We start from the raw sequence: 15,389 nt of genomic DNA, 5'->3' as shown, positions 1-15,389 counted from the left end.
GTGTGTGTGTGTGTGTGTATGTGTGTGTGTGTGTGTGTGTGTGATCATGCCTATTACCCCAGAGGTCAAGGCCAAGGTGGGCTACATAATGAGACTGTTGAAGAAGGAAGAGAAAGAAGCGAAGGAGTGGGGAGAGGGAAATCTCAGGGAGTAAAGATCTCAACCCTCCACCTCACACACAGGCCAGGAAACAGGTCTCTGGAAGGGGAAATCCTGGTCCCTGACACACAGCACAGCAACCTGCCGTCCTGCTGTGACTGGGGCTGGACTCACATCTCCTTCTCCTGCTGCAGCTCGCAGGCCTCCCTCTGGAGGGTCTCCAGCTGCTGCTGTGCCTCCTGCAGTTGGTGGGAGGTGCGCTCCAATTCCCGGGCCAGCTCCTGGTTGGTGAGTCTCAGCTTGCTGTTCTCAGCCTTGGTTTCATGCTTGTCGCTGTGAAGAGCTGCACACTGGCCTTCCAGCTACAAAGAGGGGACAGAGAGGAAGGATGGATAGGCCCAGGGCCATTGCTGGCTGGGCCCCATCCTGCCCTCAAGCCCAAGTCAGCACTGCTTTGCCCTGTCACTCCCACGTAGACATTTCTGAGGCAAGAGACTTTCACAGCACAGTCTGTCCTTCCTGTCTCCACCTGGGACTGCTAGACAGGCCTGGGGTGGCCTCGTTCTATAGGATTGTTAGTAGTGAAAATTCCACTGGTTACCTGTGTCCCCCACCCCCACCCCAGGCACCATGGCTTGAGACCTCATCTAAGTCCCTTTTGTCCTCCAAGACAAGGTCATGCTTTGCCTTGATTCTTGATGGGGCCAGAGAGCAGGTAAGTGTTTGTTCATCATAACACCACCTTCCCTGTGGAGGACACAGGTAGGGAATACATTCCTTCCCGTTGTTCTCTCAGCCCCAGGAGTCCAGTTCTATTCATCTAAGAGACAGCTTTGCTTGACTGCCTCTGACCTTGGAGATCCTTGACCTTGGAGATGACCAAACCAGGCCAAACAGAGTCTATGCCTTGTCTTGCATCCCCACGGTGACTTTTAAAATGTGGATTTCGAGAGCTTCCTCTCTTCTTGGATGGTGAGTGGGCTTTGCGGAGCTTCCAAGCCTCACCAGACAAAGCAGCACACCAAGGCAAACAGATCATAGTAAATTGAGTTTCATGAATGTGGCCAGTGAGGAGAGAAAGACAAGAAAGATAGCAACAAGGAATGCCGGGAGCCTCCCGAGGCTCCTGTGTTATCAGGCAAGTGTGCAGTAATTAAATGGAGTGGCAATCATTCATTTGAGGGATAAATTTAATTGCTATGAATGTAATGCTTGTGGGAGAGGAAGCTTAGGAGGAGTGAGGCAAGGCTGTTGTGGACAGAGGACGGGAAGACGGCAGGTGATTCTCAGGGTTTGCAACCTCTAGACCTGACGTTTAGCGATCAGCAGGAGCAGCTACCCCAGCCTTAACCAGGGGTCTTCAAGCTCATGTTCACGCATTGCAACAAATAAGTTTCTTTGTTCCAAGGTGAGCCAAGTGTCTGGGTCACCCAGAGGCTGGATTCCTTCCAGGGACTGGCAAACGGAGACTGGAGACTCTCATGGCCTCTCCTCTCCGTGAGCTCTTGCTTTGCTGAGGAGACTGCTGAGCAAAGTACTTGGCCCGGCAACTTGGTACCACAAGCCAGGTGTCCATAGCGCCAGGCACAGTTGCTGCTCTGCAGAGTATACCCCACGGTCTGTTTCTCTGCTCTGGCACTGAGACGCGAGTGACCAGTGTTTGCATCTAGCCTGTGTCCTGGACGGTCATGCACCCTGTCCAGACATGTCGGCAGCTCTTTGAAGAGCCTTTTCCAGCTGTGGGGCATCTAAAGCTATGCCGAAGAGGACAAATATGTCTGTAGTCCCCTGAATCATCAGTGACTACACAAGTGTCTCTGTACTCCCTCCTTCTGCAGAATGCCTAAGCCAACTTCAATGTTTAGCAGCCACTACTTCCTTTGGGTGTAATTATGTGAAGCTGTCCCCAGATCCCTAGGGGTTGGGTGATTCATAGGGACTACAGGGACTTTCCTAAGCTAGACATCCTATTGTGGCTTTATATGGGGCCATCTGTGATTTTTGTTGTAAATTGAAACCTTAAAATATTTAAAGATATTTTTAGTGTTTTGAGACAGGGTCTCATTATTATAAAGCCCAGGTTGCACTGTTCCACTGTCCCGGAACTTGCAATCCTCCTGCCTCAGTCTCCCCAGTGATGCAATTATATGCATATGTTGATACATCTACCTTGTGAGGAGTTTAAATGAATACACAGAGACAAAGGTCTCCTTGGGCAAGTTAGAAATCTGTGAACACATGGTAGAGGGCATGAGGCAGAGGTGAGATGAATTGGAAGAGCTGAGGGCCCACAAAGTCTCCACAGTGACCTACCTTCCTCTGCTTCTGATTGAGCCGCTCCAACTCCTGTTCTTTGGCGCTCAGTTTCCTTTCCAGCTCCCGACTGCGAGCCTGGAATCTCTCTGTGTCCTGCCAAGCCAGAGAAGAAGATGGTGGGTTCTCCACCCAGCACCCCTACTGTCCAGCCTTGTAAACACGCACTCGAACTTCTTCACCAGCTGGGCCAACTATCCCTTTGCACTCTTTCCCTGAAACCGCAGGCTTCAGTGACCCACTCACTCCACCACTGAGGATCCACAAGACAGAATTCGTGCTCTGCGATGTGCTAGAAAAAACTTTCTGTGGATGTGACCACGGCCTGTGGCAGTGTCCTCCCATGCTTTCCCACCCCCAAGGGACAGCCACTGGTGCAGCGGTACAGGGAGAAGGGGAGCCCGAGTCTGACTCACTGGCCAGCCTTCCATCTGTAACTAAGACAGCCTCCAACTTGGAGATTCTAGTCCACAATGAACAAGCGCTCTCACTGGTCCCTTACACCATTCCAGCTCCAGGCACAGTGCACACTTCCGTCTCCTGGAGGAGCTGAGTGATCACTGCCTGTCCACTAAGCCTCAGGGCTCCCGGGCCATGCTCCTCATGGTGTCTCTGCCCTGTGATCAATATGCTCTTCCCTTCACACCCTAGCCTGGGGTTTTCTACACTGAGCTGCTAAGCCCCAAGGGTATAGACATGACGGTGTATGACTCTAGTGTCGTAGATAGTACAGGGTTTCAGAGACCCGCCATTTCCAGCAGAGCCAGGCAGGGTGGAAGACTTCTAGGCTTCACATCAGGAAATTTGGGTTTGAGTCCCTGCACTGTTCATCTAAGTTGCTTCATTTTTTTCTCTGGATTTCTCTGGAATAGAAGCCAACAGCCTTTTGCCGACTGAAGCATTCCACTATGACAAGGTAAGGACAAGCTATTGAATATACTAGATGAATAACACATCAGGAGCTAGTGACAGCTCCAGAATGGCCAATGGTAAAGAGATGTGCATGAGAGGGGACCAGCTATGAGATGCTGCACTGGGCAACTACTGCAGGGGTCTTGGCTACCATGTCTGGCAGAACAGTTGTCCCTGGCATACCAGCCTTTGGCCACCTTTACTCAAAGGTGCATGCCTCTTCTGGTGATGCTACTGGCTCCTCTGCTCTTGTCTGGATGATAGAGCAGAGGCAATGCAGGAAGACGTGTGCCCATTGACACCTGAACCCTGTGCGATGGGCCATATGGGGTCTACTCAGACAGTCTCTGCCCTCACCTTTGTTTGAAGAGAATTAGCAGCAAGAGACCCACTTAGTTCACTCGCCACTGCACATGGGGCAAGCACCTCATGAAAAAGGCTGGAACAGCAAGTGGTCTGAATCCCATGCTGATACATTCATCCTCCACAGGTGTCATGGAGTGTGCTATTAACCCTTGCAGGGCAGCATTGAAGGGCTATCCCCCAATCTGGAGTTGGGGGGGGGGATTGCAAATGAGCACATATTTTTCTCATGGTTAAATGTACTATACAGGTACAGTCAGCATCCAAACGGTGGTCAGAGGATCTGACCTTTTCTATGATGTCACAGATGGTATCCTTCTTATCCTAACTCTGAGACCAATGAATTCAGCACCTAAAGGCTTAGTGGTACTGCCAAAGTCGTCCCTGGAGTCTTCATTGGTCACAGTAGAAGCTCAAGTGCGAGCACGGAGCTCTCTGAGCTAGACATGTAGAACTGAGAAAGAAGAGGGCGTGAGGAGACACAGCCACAGAGTCAGGCCGTCTGAAATGATGATAGTCCTTGATTCCTTTTCCTGCAACCTCTGCTCACTCCCAGCCCCCATGCCCGTAACCATCTTTTGTTGTCAGAAGCAGTTACAGACATGACCTGGGCAGAGGGGACAACATGTCCCCTGAGCTTGTCTCCCTCTGTGCAGTCTGTCACAGGGATGAGGGAAGGTGACTTTTCTATTGCAGATTGTAGAACTGCTGTTGTTGGAAGCTATTTTAGATCTACTGATGGATGTGTGTGGCTTCCGTTTGCCACAGACACATCCAGTTTCCCTGAACCCTGGAAGAGCCAGAAGGGTTTAAAGCACTGAAGGACAATGGGGGTGGTCTGGATTAGTGGCAAGCCTCCAGGAAGGGCTCTGGCCTGATATTTCCGGAAGGCATTCTGATTTCCCTGCAGTGTGAATGGCGTCCGTGATGTGAACTGGAGCAGCGATGCGGATAATCCAAAGCAGCCGAAAATTGAAATCTGGATTAAGGGAAGAGCCTGAGACAATAGCCTGGGCTTAGCACCAAGAGGCGGCAGCCAAGCCCAGCAGCCTTCTGTTAAACGCTCACAGAGTAGGGCGGACAGTCGAAGGGACAACGGTCTCCTGAATCTTTTTTAAAAAGTGGAATACACCAACACATATCTTACTCAGCTTGGGCTTGGTAGAGGAGAGGCGCCTCACCAATCCTCACCTCCTAAAGTGACAACAAGGGCTGGAAAGGCAAGGGTCTGGTTACTGGGGTTCACCAGGAATGGGGTGCACTAGAACAGGGATACATTAGGAACAGGGGCACACTATAGGAACAAACCAGGGGTGTACTAGGAAAGGGTGCTCTGGGAATAGAAACACACTGAGAACAAGGGTGTGTTGGGAACAGGGGTGCACTATAAACCAGGGTGCTCTAGAAGCAGGGGTACACCAGGAACATGGCTGCAACAGACAGGAGGTACACTGGGAACAGGGATATACCAGCAAGAGGGGGCACGAACAGGGGACAGGGATGCACACATAGGGATGCGCCAGGAACAGGGGAGTGAGCTTCACATCTTCTCTCCTGGTGGACATGGGATTTTCTTGGTGATTGTATTCTCCAGTTTTTAAGAGGAAAGGGTGAGTGGCCTCATCTCTGATCACCGCATCCTTTGGGGCTGCTGTTTAGGGAGTAAGGTGGGCTGGTGGGTTTTGGTGGGCCTGCTATGTAGGTACAGGCGTCAGCTGAGTGACGCCCAATGTCCAGGTTGCTTTAGCTGCAGAAGTATGCTCTGTAATTCATGTGTCACACATTTCCTTGCTTGCTTGCTTCTTTTCCTTCTTTTTTCTCTTCTATTTTCTTTTCTCTCTCTCCCTTTCTTCTCCTTCTCTCTGATCCATCCAACAACCCTGATTTATCTTTCTTTATCCATCCATCCATCCATTCAGTTACCCACCCATCCATTCCATCTACCCATTCTATCCATACCATCCATCTACCCATCCATCTATCTATCCATCATCCACCCATCCATCTATCCATCCATCCATATATCCATCCATCCATCCATCCATCCATCTATCCATCCACCCATCCATCTATCCATCCATCCATCCATACCATCCATTCATCCATCCACCAACCATCCACCCATCCATCTATCCACCCATCATCCATCCATCATCCATTCATCCACCCATCCATCTATCCATCCACCCATCCATCTATCCACCCATCATCCATCCATCATCCATTCATCCATCCACCATCCATCCATCCACCCATCCATCCACCCATCCATCTATCCATCCATCTATCCATCCATCATCCATCCACCCATCCATCTATCCATCCATACCATCCATTCATCCATCCACCATCCATCCATCCATCATCCATCCACCCATCCATCCACCCATCCATCCATCTATCCATCCATGTATGCATTTATCCTCTCTCCTTCCTGGCTACCTCCTCCCTTTCCTCCCCTCTTTTCTCTGTTCCTTTCTGTCAGTCCATCCACTCACACCTCCATGTATTCACATGTTCACTCACACATTGATTAAGCAAACACCCATGGGCCATCTCCTATAGTCCAGGCATGTTTGGGAAACTGAGGCAGGATTAGTAACCAAATAAACTTACATGTTAGGAGGAGGAAACAGACAATATAAAATATAAGTAAATACATATAATATATGTATACATACATACATTGCTTGAAGATAGTGCCTTGAACACGAAATCAGAAAAAGAAGATAATCACAAGAAGGAGCTAGGATCTTAATACGGAAAGGCATTCAGAGCAGGTAGCTAAGGATCTTAATACGGAAAGGCATTCAGAGCAGGCAGGTCTACCAGCCAGCTGTCCCCCAGCACCAGGTCCTGGAGTGGGACACTCACTTTTAGGAGAAACTGCTCCCTTTCACTTTTGATCTGCTGCTCCATCTCCTCATACAGATGCTGGATTTCTTCATCATAAGCAGCAATTTTCCTGGACAAAAGAAGGAACAAAGAAGAAGCTGACAGGGTCCCCCCAAGATGCACTTACCCCACAGCCATAGTTCCTGGAGCTGAGACCTTGGGGCCATGGATGGTTGAGGGACTGCCTAAGTTGGGTCAGCCAGGGATTCAGGATCAGTCCTTCAAGGCTGACTAACCAGACAAGGCTGCAGCTTGCAGAGGCCGGCAGCAACTGTGGTTGCTGAAAGGCACTGTGAGCCTGCTGTCTTCCAGATCACTGCCAGACCACCGGGTGCTTCCCAGTGAAGTTTCCCCACATCTCTTCCCTGACTCTGCTTTACTCCGGCTCTGAGTCCTGGTCCCCTGCACTTTCCATCCCTACTCTGATACCTCTGCAGGCCAACAGTCTGACATTGCACCCTGTAGGGGTCCTTCCTGCTCAGCATCGAGGTATATCCCATATCCAGTCCAGACACCTTCTCTACTTTTCTACACCAAGCCTGACACTGTACCACCAGAGGGCCCTCATGCAATTGTGTGCCTAAGTCCAGGCCATTCCCAAAGACTTCCTGAGGATGATGATCTTCTTCAAAGGAAGGGGTCTCGTGCCATCCCGACCAGAGATGCACAGCAGGAGGCTAGTGGTGCTGGCGAATGGCTGGTGATGACACCGAGGTGGCCTACTCCTGCTCCATCTCTCAGCATCCTCTCCACAGCATGAGAGCCCACACATGGCGTGAGAAGTGGGATAGGCACAAGCCACTATACCTGGTATACCTGGATGTTTTTCCTTCTTCCCCCTTCCCCACCTCTCTTCTTTCTTATATGGTTTCTGAGAATAGAACTCAGGTCCTGGTGTTTTCAAAGCAACCATGCCCCCAACAGAGCTACCTTCCAGCCCAGGGTAACAACATTTTCATAACTTTTCTCTGGCCATGCATGGAGAACCTCCCATTGGCCCCCACTTCCCATCCTTTCTCCCTCTTGTGGAAAGAACTCCAACTTGGCATTGTGACTCTCAAGAATCATCTTGAAGGTGTAATGCATACACACACACACACACACACACATTGTCACTTGCCACACTAGACTCCAAGATGGCAAGCCCACTGAGACCTTCATGTTACTAACAGAGGAAACAGCCTCATCATCAGCACTAAGTACTGGGAAGATACCTGAACAAAATATGAAGGAAAAGAATGTCACTGTCCCCTGAGCCTTCCATCCTTTCACCCTCGTCCCATGTCCCCTCGAGTCTCCCATCTAAGGCCAGGCTTCCATTGCTGTTCCAGGCTTTGCCATGGCCCGGTCACCGTCTATCATCTTCTGCAGGGAGCAGGCTTCACCACACGTCCACACTAAGCAGCACAGATGAGCCTTTTCAACTGGCATTCTTCCAGCTCTTGAGAAACCATGCCGTGGATCCAGACAAAATACTGGCTTGAGAGCTGTGGTCAAGGACAGCATCTCATACTCTGAATTCCAGCTCACTGCTCTCCCCAAAGGCTAGAAACTTGAAGCAATGGCACAGTGGTTTCGGATTGTGCTCAGCACAAAAGATGTCAGTCTTTCCAGATTTCACAGTTCAGGGCTGTCTATAAGTCTGCTCAGAATCCAGGAAGTGTAAAGGTTCCTCTGGGCAAAGAGTAAGACATCTCTTATTGTAAATGACAGGTATGCGAGCTTGCTACCTTTCCCTCCCAGCTAACCCATCACGACAGAAAGAAAGCCATGGAGGCAAGGTGAGAAGAAAAGGGCTACGCTGTGAGATAAGGAAGGGCATCCCAAGGTCAGGAGCAGACACGGTTCAAAGGAAGCGAGGTGGGGTCAGCCCTGAGTTATCTTTACATGCTTGAAACGGCCCAGATGCTGGATGGCAAATGACATCAAGTACAGGGCAGCAAATGCAACTACATAAATACCGGAGAACCAATAAATTGGGACGAGAGCAACTTAAAAACTGATTTGGCTCTGCTCTGATTCTAATTAGAGCCATTCGTATAAGCTGTTTACCATCTATGCCTAACAGCCATGCTGAGCATTAATTCTATGATACCATTAAGTGTGTTACATTAATTTTGCTCTAAGTTTCACTTGATACCCTTGGTGTTATTCCGTGCTCGCATGACAGTTAGCTCGTTGTCGTGAATGAACTTATTTTACAAGCCATTATAAGAGAAATGAAATGAAAGCAGACATAGTCTCTGACTAGTGCTCAATGCTAGCCCTTATTTGCAAAAGCCGAGCCGGCTACTAAGAAGGCCTTGACGGGTTCCAGTGATGTTGGACCCATCCAGACTTCTCTGTGGACTCAAGCCTCCTGGGAGACGCTGCAAGCCTAGTGACAGCATGACCCTCCTAGGTCAGAACACAGAAAGTCCCGGGAATGGGAACATAGAGGTGCCATTTTCAATAAAGCATCACTAAGCTTGCTCAAGAGTTTTATTCCAGGGGACTCTTATTCCAGAACAGGCTTGTCTTCTCCTTGTGACCTTGAGCAAGTGCTCTGATGTCCTCCCAGGCAGAGCTGCCCTAACATGCTTTCTAGCACTGTCTGGATGGACCGAAGAAAAAGCAAATGCCCAAAGCACCCAGAACCACGATGCCCTAATAAACACATGGGATTGTTTATTGTTGTAATTGGGATCAGGAGCTGCAGGGCAGAGAGGAGGAAGTGCTTGCTTTCAAGGATGGAGGGGTGGGGTTTGGAAGAGCTCAGAGGCACAGGAGAGGAAGAAAAGGCTTACCTGCTAAAAGCTCCCGTCAGAGTCTGTCAGAGGCTCTGGCTGGGCATAGCAGGAGACCCAGAGCTGGGATGTGTGTAAGTGTGGGAGCTTCACAGTGGCTGTGAGCCCAGCGATGACCAGGACGCTCCAAAAAGATTTGTGTATGTGTCATGCAGCAGCCCAGCCAGGTGCGCCACACTCTGCAGTCATAGTAAAGAGATGACGCTGGTGTCTGCTGATCCTGTGCGTCTTTGTTGCCATGATGTCAAACCCGCTCTTAACGGATAACACACACAAACCGAGACTTTGAAGTATTCTCCAAGAGAATCCACCCATCCTTCCAACCTCAGTGACACCCTGTGCTGTCATCTGTCCATTTTACATGGGATTTTAAGTCATCCTGACCTAAGTGGGCTTCCCTGGGGGTGAGGGGAGGCTCAGTCTCTGTTAAATTATAAATACCCAAATTATATTACACATAATATAATAAAATATTAACCTTTTGGACTCAAGAGGTTAACACTGAAAACCTGTAAGGTTCCATTTTACAGTCTGGATATCAACTCAGATGCTAACAAATCATAGTGAGGAACACTAGATTCCAAGAAATTGAAGAATTCTAGGATTGGAAGCTTTTCGTCATCCCAACGCTTCCTTTTTTTGTTTGTGTTAAAATCCTTGTCATGGGGCTATAGAGATGACTCAGCATTTAAGAGTACTGCACCAATACCAGATGCTTCACAACAGCCTATTACCCCAGTTCTTGGGGGATCCAGGTCCCACCTTCTAGGGTTCCTGCATAAACGTGACGTATATGTGTGTGCACACGTTCATAAATAAAACAATAAATCTTTAAAAGATAACCTTTGCTGCTATTGACACCAAGTAGGTCAGGACACTTTTTTGTGACTGGAGACTGGCTGTCTTTTTTTTTTTTTTCTGAGCAATTCTGTCATCTTTGGATTATTCTGAGTCATGAAAATTTGTGTTCCCATGACTGTGCTCTTTAACACAAAATGTCTTCATAAACTTTAAAACAGCTTCAAGTTCAAGAGGAGCAGGCCACATCTTTCTCTCCTCCCACCTTGTTCTTTGTAGAATCTCTTTTGTAAGCCCCTACCCTGCCCTAGTCTTCTCTGAACAGACCTGCCCAGGCTATGGGAACCCCAACCCCAGTGCCCGGTGTATGTGTGTGATTGGTGCAGAACGGAGCTGATTACTGTCTCTCTTGTTCCCGATGTGCACATCTATCCACACGCTGAAAAGCCACATTAGCCTGCCTGGCTGCCGCATCACAATTGATGGATTTCGTCAGTTAAAACTTCTAAGTTCTGTCGTGTTTTTCCCTTTAAAGAGAGTGTCATTAAACTGTATCTCTTTGGCCTCCGCCTCTGTGTTCGGGACACAGGAGAATACGCCCCTGTCATCCTGTTAGACTGCATGTTTTATTATGTTCGTAGATCCCACTTGGCCATCCAGTGTACTCAATGACCTTCTATGTTTTATTGACATTACAAATTTAGCTTCTGCTCAGAATAGAAGCTAAATTATCCATGATGCTTGTTTTAATGATTTTGTTTATCTGAAGGGTTTTTTTTAGTAATTAAATTGTCTCTTCAACAATTTCATGTATGTAATGCGTTCTGATTACTTTGAGCGCCTCCCGTTAGCTCCCTCCAACTCCTGGCAAGCTTTTGTGAGTTCTTCTCTCTTCCTCTCTCTCTCTCTCTCTCTCTCTCTCTCTCTCTCTCTCTCTCTCTCTCTCTCTCTCTCTCTGTCCCTCTCTTTCTCTCTGTCTCTGTCTGTCTGTCTCTCCCTCCCCCCCTTCTCTCTCTCATGTGTGTGTTTGTGTGTGTGTGTGTGTGTGTGTTATTGTCAATCTGAGCCTAGGTTTTTGCACATTCTGGTTAAGTACTTTACCATCAAGCTACACCCTAACCCCACATTCCTACAAGAATGTTTTATTTAAGATATGCTAACTTTATATTTCTCGTCTCACGGTGCTATAGAATACATTGTAAAAGTGTTTATTGTTTGGAATCTATTAACCTTTTATCTGTGCCAAAAACATTATTAATTTTTAATAACTGCTGTGAGAGGAATACATATTCCCCGTTTAAGGTACATGACTCCACATTCATTTCTTCACCTTGCTGCTCGATGATGTGAAAGGCTTCCTGCCTTGTAAATACTGCTTGCTTTCAGTGCATTTTTGCCTGACTAGTGTGTCAGATCTGAAGTGTTTGTCAGCTTTCAAAAGCCTATTTCTTAAAATCTAATTTTCTCTGTTTTCCTGAAGGTTTCTTCCTGTATCCACTACTGACGTGATATCTGGTACATAAAGATTTATATACTTAGACTCTTTGGGCTCCTGCATGCACTCGTACATCTCTGTGGATGTGCTCTGCTCATGCATGGTTTGTTTGTATTGAGTTGCTCTTGGTCTGTAGCCCAGGCTGGCCTCCTGCTCAGGGCTTCCCTCCTTCTCCCTCCCAAGACCTGAGTCTTCTTTCCGGATGGAATTTTACATTGGTGTACAACAGTCCTCTGCATCCTCTTTCACGAGGGCTTACCTAGCCAACCATCCTTCTGCCAGCCATTCCTAAGACACTCCTGCTACACCCAACCCAGGGATACCCAGTTATCTTACTCTCTGCTCTCTAGTGGTAGTGATGTAAGCTACAGGAGGAGGGAGAGACAGAAAAGACAGAGAGAGCAGGCAGGGAGGGGAGGCAGGAGTCTCACTGAGGCAGGACAGGTGTGTGGTGAGGCAGCCATCCAGAGGTAGGAACAGCCACAGGCATTAACATGTATCCTCCCTCAACCCCGCCCACCCCCATGATGACTGGATAGTGCTGTGGAAGGCACCACATAGCTTAGGTGAGAACCTATTTGCTGAGACAGCTGTGCTTGCCCTGTAGTTCATTAGATCAACAACTAGGAGGTCTGGTTCTGACATTTTTTTCTAGCTTTGGTCAAGTCACATCACACCAACAGTGTGTATATGCATGTGTGTTTCTCTGTGTCTGTGTACTGTATGTCTCTGTGTTTGAGTGTGTGTATGTATGTCTCTGTGTATGAGTGTGTGTATTTATCTTTCTGTGTGTGAATGAGTGTATACATGTCTATAATCATAACGAAGTAGGTACAGTTAATCATAATGTTAACAAGGTTTAAAAAAAAATGCCCATGGAATGATCTAGAACAGGCAGTAGATACACTGCAGTTCATAAATTCTAGTTAAATAAAGTCTCTAAGACCGCCATTTTGAGAGTCATTACTCCACAGATTCTTTAAACATCATCCAGGGACAAGTAGAACCCAGAGGGAAACCACCCATCAGTATAGATGGGGTGAGAGAGGATGTGTGGGGGAGGTGGGAAGAGATGAAGGGACTCAACTGAAAGAGTAAGTATGCAGAGTTCACGGCACCCCGACATTACGGTGCCTTTCTGACAGGACTGAAGCTCACTCTATACCCTAGGGACTCAGCATCTTAGAACACCAAATCCAAACCCACAGTGGCATCGAGGGCCAGGCCAGAAAGAAGAGGCCATGCAACATCGAAGAAATCCCAGTCTCTCCATGGGCTCTGCCCGGCAGTCTCCGTGACCTTAGAGTCCTGGCCAGAAAAAAACCACCCGTTCTGCTGGTGGGGAGGGCGGGAGAATTCCCTGGCTAAGCCTAGCAAAGACAGGTTTTCAACAGGAAAGGGGAAGTCACTATTACATACTGGTACTTTAAGGGCAGTGATGGATCTGCACAAATGAGTTCTGTGGAAGCCAGGATGGAAATCCCAATTCTAAGTCAGAGGATAACATATTACCTGAGATGTCTAACTGCGGCAAATAGTCCCTCCTCTAAGATTACCATAGGTGCTGTGTGTTTATGTATGTGTGTGTGTGTGAGAGAGAGAGAGAATGAGTGTGTATGTGAACATGTCTATATCTCCCAGTGTGTATATGCATGTGTGTTTCTCTGTCTGTGTACTGTATGTCTCTGTGTTTGAGTGTGTGTATGTATGTCTCTGTGTATGAGTGTGTGTATTTATCTCTCTGTGTGTGAATGAGTGTATACATGTCTGTGTGTATCACCCTGTGTGAGTGTGTATGTCTGCACGTATATGTCTCTGTATTTGTGTGTCTGTGTATGTATGTCTCTGTGTATGAGTGTGTGTATGTATGTTTCTGTGTGTATGGGTGTATGCATGTGCATGTCTATGTGAGAATTTATACATTTGTGTGCTGTTTCTCTGAGTCTGTATATGACTGTGTGTACAAGTATGTGTATTAGTCTGTCTCTCTCTGCCTGTGTGTGTGTGTGTGATATTAGGCAAACGAGTGCTAAGGATGGAATCTGTGAGAAGGAAGGAGCTGTGGAGAAACTCTAACTAGAGTAAGCTCCGGGCTGAGGGCTGGCAGACCTTTCTAAGATCACTTGCAAAAACTCAAAGGTGAGATGCAGTTAGCAATAACTTACCTTGCCAGCCTCCCACAGGGGCTGTGAAAACTAATTAACCTTCACAGAGTGCTTTGCACCTGGGAGACGATGGTGCCACAGGACGGAAATCGTTGGCACTCAGCAGCAGGGGGCTCCGGTTAGTAGCACGCAGAGCCAGGCTCTGGCCGCTGACACGGCCATGTCCAAAAAGGTCAAAATGCTGTGCACCTGTGCTCTCTCCCCTCAGCCTTTACTTAGGGATGTGAGGGATTTGGAAAGGTCTCTGAAGCTATTTAGTCCAAGAGTAGAGATTCTTCTTGGCAAGGGTGTACAAAACCATCCAAAGACTAAAGGACATCTCCCTTTTCTAAACGAAGGCGTGGCTTGACCTTGGAGAGAAGTCATAGCAAGTCTCCATTATGAACATGCCTTACCCTGACCTCGAACTCCCGGCAGTCTCAGAACTGGCTCCTGGCCTAGGATGGTGGTCATTCTGACACCCTGTCTCTTTGAGAGTGGACTCGGTTGGAGCGCCTGGTTTGCAAAGACACTGAGCCCCCTTCACCATCACAGACAGAGATCTCCGGTAGAGCATGCGTAGAGCATGCGCAGCCTGCAAGATGGCTCAGCGAGGGTGGGGGTGGGAGGCTGGGAGGGCGAGGGGGGGGGAGCTGGGAGCAGGGGAGGCTGGGAGCGGGAGAGGCTGGGAGGGGGGACTAGAAGGTGGGTCTGGGAGCAGGTGGGGGAGCACTTGATTTACAAGCCTGATGACATGAGTTCAATCCTGCGAACCCACAGCGGAAACAGAAAACCAGTTCCTGGAAGCTGTCGTCACAAATACACACACATACCCCGAAGCACACAGATTCTCTCTCTCTCTCTCTCTCTCTCTCTCTCTCTCTCTCACACACACACACACACACACACACACACACAAGTAAAAATAAAAAGAATTTAAAACACTTTTTCAAAAGATCTCATGTATTTCCAACCCAAACGTTATTGCTTATATGTGAAGAAATCGACTCAGATGGGGGACAGATGAATAAGGGTTAGGGTAAAAAGAAGAATCCACGCTTTGACTCGGGAGGTCCACAGTTCCCCAATGTCCACCACCCTGCGATGCTCCCCCCAAGCAGCCTTGACAGTGAAAGTGGCCATACACATTTGCAGCTAAGGTTGTCTGCGGTCCCAACTCCATCTGGAGTCTGGCCTCTGGGAAGCGCAAGGCGTGGCGACCAACTGCATTGCAGGGCACTTGGTGGACAGAAGGTGCGAGGGCTCGATGCCCTTCCCCATATAGCCCGAGACGCACCCCCACCCCCTCCACAGCGTGAGGACCTTCAGCTGGAGAACTCTCAAGGAAAAAATAAAAGGAAGCAGGTCCAGCTGCAGCCAGCTTTGTGACCGGAGACTCACCACTGCCCCCTACTGTCTTTGTCTGGTAACTGCAGTCTCTGGGCTGCAAACAAAAAACCTAGTTAAGGTTTTGTTTTTGTTTGTTTTAATGGCCCTTCGAGGTTGGTCTCACTGCTGTGTTAGAGTACAGATGAACAGAAGGAAACTGTAAGAGTATAGAAAGTTCTGTGAAGGATCGATATT

The 15,389-nt window shown here is 48.3% G+C and overlaps 1 protein-coding gene across 2 annotated transcripts in view; it reads right to left on the bottom strand.

The window, feature by feature from the left end:
• The window catches only part of Cracr2a (calcium release activated channel regulator 2A), a 107,849-nt gene that overhangs the window by 36,739 nt on the left and 55,721 nt on the right, over nt 1-15,389 (bottom strand). For both annotated transcript variants that reach the window (XM_052174943.1, XM_052174944.1), the window contains 3 exons: nt 6,562-6,652; nt 2,413-2,508; nt 274-461 (listed from right to left, as the gene is read on the bottom strand). In XM_052174943.1, coding sequence (XP_052030903.1) covers nt 274-461; nt 2,413-2,508; nt 6,562-6,652 — 375 coding nt within the window. The remainder of the gene's footprint in view (nt 1-273; nt 462-2,412; nt 2,509-6,561; nt 6,653-15,389) is intronic.

This window comes from Apodemus sylvaticus, chromosome 2, assembly GCF_947179515.1.
Source record: "Apodemus sylvaticus chromosome 2, mApoSyl1.1, whole genome shotgun sequence".
NCBI lineage: Eukaryota > Metazoa > Chordata > Mammalia > Rodentia > Muridae > Apodemus > Apodemus sylvaticus.
This window is presented reverse-complemented; position numbering and strand designations above follow the sequence as displayed.